The following is a 4,712-nucleotide window of genomic DNA, read 5'->3' as shown; positions in this document are numbered from 1 at the left end:
CAAAATCACCACTTTGATGTGTGTTGTAATCAAGGTGTTGTGATTGCATAGTGAAATTCTCAGAGGTTTTTTTGGGGACTGGATGTAGCTTTTTGCTAAGAGTGAACCAGTATAGATTTACTGTGTGAATCTCTCTATCCCTCATCTTTTTAAATTTGTTTTTGCTTGAAGTGTATAACTGTTGCTATAAACAACCGATTGTTTCGTAAAAATAACAGGTTGATTTTATGTTGTTTTTGTGAAAATTGTTTTTAAATTCAGTTGAACAGATTTATGATTAATTGATTCTATTTGGCCTTCACTGTCCCTCCAATATTTGCGAAAAAAATTTATAAACAATTCACTCCCTCCTCTTGTTTAAGGCCTACAATTCTAACACTACTATGTGCAACACATCGATAACAACAAGAATTGTATGGGGGTGTATTGTGATTCATAAATCACTAACACATACTAAGTGTATTTGTTCATATAAATTGAATAAGTTAGAAGATGGAGTAGGAAGAAGTGGGCTATAATGCAGACATGGCTCATGATTCCTATTGGTCTCCACATTCATAACATGATTGTTCCAGAGTTTTTGTGAAAGTTTTTCTTTTCATCTGTTTTTTGGTGGATGGGATGGGATTTGCTCAAGGCAACAAAGGACTGAGGATGGTCCTCCTCTCCTACCCACCCACTCTTTCCGTAACACGTTTCATTATTCCTTATGATTAAACACACACAGAGACAAAACTCCTTTCTCTTTTCCATCTTGGACTTTGGTATCAACTTTTGGAGGCGAATCTTACACTCAACCCAACAACAGGGATGCAAAGAATTCAATGTAAAAATCACACAATAATTCGCACGCTTCATCTTTGAACCACTTGTGTATATTCGTACTTTTTATGTTCTACACTTCACCATTGGTGATGATTGAGGATGCTACGGTCTAAACAGCGGGAAAAATTTGTGCCACATTCGGCCATTGCAATAGCCCTTTCATCCTTATTCTTTTGTCATGAAAATAGTCCTTGTAAAGAAAGACAAAAAGAAACTAGGCAACCTGAGTTTTTAAGCAAACCTGTCAGCCAAAAAACACTCCTTTGAAGACCACAATAAAACCACAACCATTTGTGACATCGGTATCAAGAAGAAGGAACTGCTTAACTTGAATTAAACAGGATGTAATATAGTACAACCTTATACCTCTTCCCAAAGCAAAATGTAACTTAAAACAAGCATGACATTTATATAACATACAAGTTCATAACAGGATGGGATTTGCTCCAGTTCCCATTCAATAATATGTTACACAACATAAATCAAATGCATTCACTGAACCAAAGTGTGATCAGCCAAGCAATATCTTGTATCTCCCCTCCTGATATTGAGGTTGAAAAAGTCAATTAGGGTAAGCTTCATTTGCGATTCAGCCGAACCCCACTAATGAACTGAACTCTGGCACTTCAATCTGCCGAGACTGATTCTATGCTACCCTTCAAACGATAAGAGCTGATGACAGAAGGTAGTAGTCTACCAGTCACACAAAGCTCAAATTTACCACCATGGATGTTATGACAGTGAGTAACACTACATAATTATATAATAACTACACACCACCACTATAAAGTAGGGAAAGAGAAAAGGATAAGATACAAAAATAGAAAAAAGATTACCCAGGTGAAATGTCAGGCTTTTAGTTATGTATGGGATCCTGTAAGTAAGGTTAAGTAGTATATTAACAGTTAGAATTGACGAAGTTCTTTATCTCCTCCATGAGGATATAGAAATGATCATTATTAGGCAAGAAGTAGAAACCGATAGTTGCCTCCTTAAGGTAAAGAAGTTTGACATCTTGGCCACAATTCTTGAGACCTTCCACATATTCCAATTGCCAATCTTGGAGAAGATCCAAACCAGCCACACAAACAAGACTTTTGGGCAACTTGAGGCCTGCAAGATTTTTACCCTTGGGGCCAAATGGGTTACAAGCAGGATGATCTCTATCTGCTCCTTCAGGAAGAAAAGCTCTCCAATACCAATCACGGTCTTGCAGCCTCACAAAGTACTTCCCATCCAGTTTCTTCTCTGACTCGGTTCGCTTCTCCCCACCAAACAGTGGGTGAAGAAGAATATTGCCAAGCACTTCAATATCTTCTTCAGCAGCCCTCACAGCCACATGATGAGCAATATTACCACCAGAACTATCGCCTGCCAAGTACACATGAACCTTGGAATCCTTTCCACACTGAAGCCACTTTCTAGACTTAACCCACTTCAGGGCTGCCCAGCCATCATCATAGGCACATGGATAACGGTGCTCCGGCGATCGCCTGTAGTTTACAGAAACCACCACAGCCTTGCAAAGGCTCACAAGGCGGCGGCAGAAAGTGTCATAGATAGCACTGTTAGCGGAAGAATGAGAGAAACTTCCACCATGGAAGAAAATTATAACAGGAACGATCTCTGTAGTGCTCAGGGGCTTCTCCAGCTCTATTATGTTGCACCTAGCCTCCTTTTCAGGAGCTACTTGATACACCCTATTGAATAGGCCGGTGTTTCGATCAACATGATCAAAAGAGAATACCCCATCAACAGGAATTGCGTTAGCCGGGACCTTGCGGTCGAGGAATTCCGCCAATTCTCGATTGAACGTTCCATCAGCACGTCTTAGTAGGTTGTAAGCAAGCTTGAAATTGGAGATAAGCACCCAAGTATTGAGTGGAACAACACTCTACAAGAAAAATTGAACATATTATTACAAGTTAGAACCTTATCTATATGAACTAACACTGTAGTGGCAATTAGAAAAAGACCGTTGATTGATTCCTGTATTCAGATAGATAACTAGGTCACTAAGGTGAAAGGTCCTCCCCTCTAATTAGACAACAGGGGCACTAAGCAGAAAGCATCATAACACTATTAGCAGATCAATAGGAGAAAAGCAAGCAAATATCGAAAGGAAAAGCTGACAAATTAGACCAGAACCAACGATTACAAAAGGGTACGAGCTTTACAAATCTTCAGGAAAAGAGGAATTTTCAACTTGCGCCACCAAATCAAACTCGAATTTCCCAACTTTCCAGAAAAAGAAACAGGAGGCCTACACTACATGGACGAAATACTAAGTACAAGAAAAAACCTAGACAATCCCAAAAACAGCATCATCCTAATCCCACGGGTACCGCAATTATTAACTAAACCCAGAAAGGTAATAAGAGAGAGAGAGAGAGAGAGAGAGAGAGAGAGAGAGACAACCCTCTGTAACTGAGATACGTTTTCAGTCATGGCCCTTTCAATTGAAGCCAAAGATTAAAACTTTCCCCCATAATCAACAAAACCCCTCCTCACGCAATCAGAAGAAACAAACCAAGGAAGACACAGAAACATAAACATAAACATAAACAACCAGGTTCACATAAAATAAAAAGTGAAAAAAAAAGAACCCAGATGGATGTTATTTTACCTTAGATTCACTGAGGTTGACTTCATCACTGCCAGTCATCTCTGTTCTCCCTCTCTTAAGACCTCTGAACCGAAGACGCAAAACCGAATCCACTCAAAAAGCAAAAGTGATCCTCAAGTCACGATGCCCAACCTCTTAAGCCGCCTCATAACAATGAAAAACGGTTAAAGGAAGAGAAAAGGTCCTACCTTGGGCGAACAAAATGAAAAAAACGGTGGTGGGTAACGAGTAACGGGTTATCTCTCCCTTTGGATTGATTTGTCGGTTAAATAAAGAAAACGATAGGTAGGAGGAGTATGTGAAACAGAGAGAAGTGAGTGAGTAACCGAAAGAGATCAGAATAAGAGGAAAAGAACGATAAGAAGGAGTGGTGGAGAGAGAGGGAGGGAGAGAGAGAGAAGGGAGAGAATGAGGAAGAAGGAAGAGAGTCAAACGCAAAGGAACGACGGGGATGGACGGAGACGAAAGAGACGACAAAGCTGGCGGCCGAATTAAACTGTTTAAATGGGACCCACCATTTAAATATGTGAGTGTATATCTTGAGAAATTAATAATGAGGTGTTTTTTAATTGGTTGTGGCGTTTGGGAAAAATCATTTCAGTCGCTATTTTTCTTTTATCCCTTTTCCCTGTTTTGTCTGTATGCTGGTGTATTGAGAGCCAGGGAGAAATGACTTGTGACGTACAAGCTTCTGTACACAACCTTTCTTGATGGCTATTGACAACCCCGTTTTGGCCTTGTTTACGATACCTCTTCTCTTCTCTTCTCTTCTCTTCAACTTTTTTCTTTTTCTTTTTCTTTTTTTTAAATCAAACAACAACAACAACCTTATCAACGTTTCTAATATCGAAAAATATACCTTTTTTCCGCAGATGCAAGGGATGTGTACGTTTCCAATTTTAGAGGCCCAACCATTTGCTATAAACAACCATATCAACAGAATATTATCCAATATTCTTACTCTTTGGTTTAGGAACAAAAGGTAATCAAAATAAATAAAAGTTACATCTTGTTTTGACCTATTTCATTCACTAAATATATAACTACATAAATCTTTATAATAAATAAAACAATTCTTACTTTATTTTATGCCTTTCAAGTTTTTTTTTCTTAGATGTATTTTTTAATTTTAATGGTGATCATTAATAAAAGCTTCACTGATGCGTCTTCTTACAGAGGACTCTTCCAGAGCTGCTCCTTTTTGTCGTGTGCTGTATACCTCTTTTTTGGTGGGCTTTAAGCCACGTCTTTAACAAAAATA

The 4,712-nt window shown here is 38.8% G+C and overlaps 1 protein-coding gene across 1 annotated transcript; it reads right to left on the bottom strand.

Annotated features, from left to right (window-relative positions):
- Positions 1-1,210: 1,210 nt before the first annotated feature.
- LOC137829669 (gibberellin receptor GID1B) lies at positions 1,211-4,269 on the bottom strand. Its single transcript, XM_068636532.2, has 2 exons — positions 3,452-4,269; positions 1,211-2,719 (listed from the first exon to the last, which is right to left on the bottom strand). The coding sequence occupies exons 1-2, from the start codon at positions 3,488-3,490 to the stop codon at positions 1,724-1,726; spliced, it is 1,035 nt and encodes a 344-aa protein (XP_068492633.1). The 5' UTR covers positions 3,491-4,269; the 3' UTR covers positions 1,211-1,723.
- Positions 4,270-4,712: the final 443 nt, after the last annotated feature.

Source organism: Phaseolus vulgaris, chromosome 7, assembly GCF_051622355.1.
Source record: "Phaseolus vulgaris cultivar YP4 chromosome 7, ASM5162235v1, whole genome shotgun sequence".
In the NCBI taxonomy this organism is placed as follows: domain Eukaryota; kingdom Viridiplantae; phylum Streptophyta; class Magnoliopsida; order Fabales; family Fabaceae; genus Phaseolus; species Phaseolus vulgaris.
Note: the sequence above shows the minus strand (reverse complement) of the source record. Positions and strands in the feature narration are given on the sequence as shown.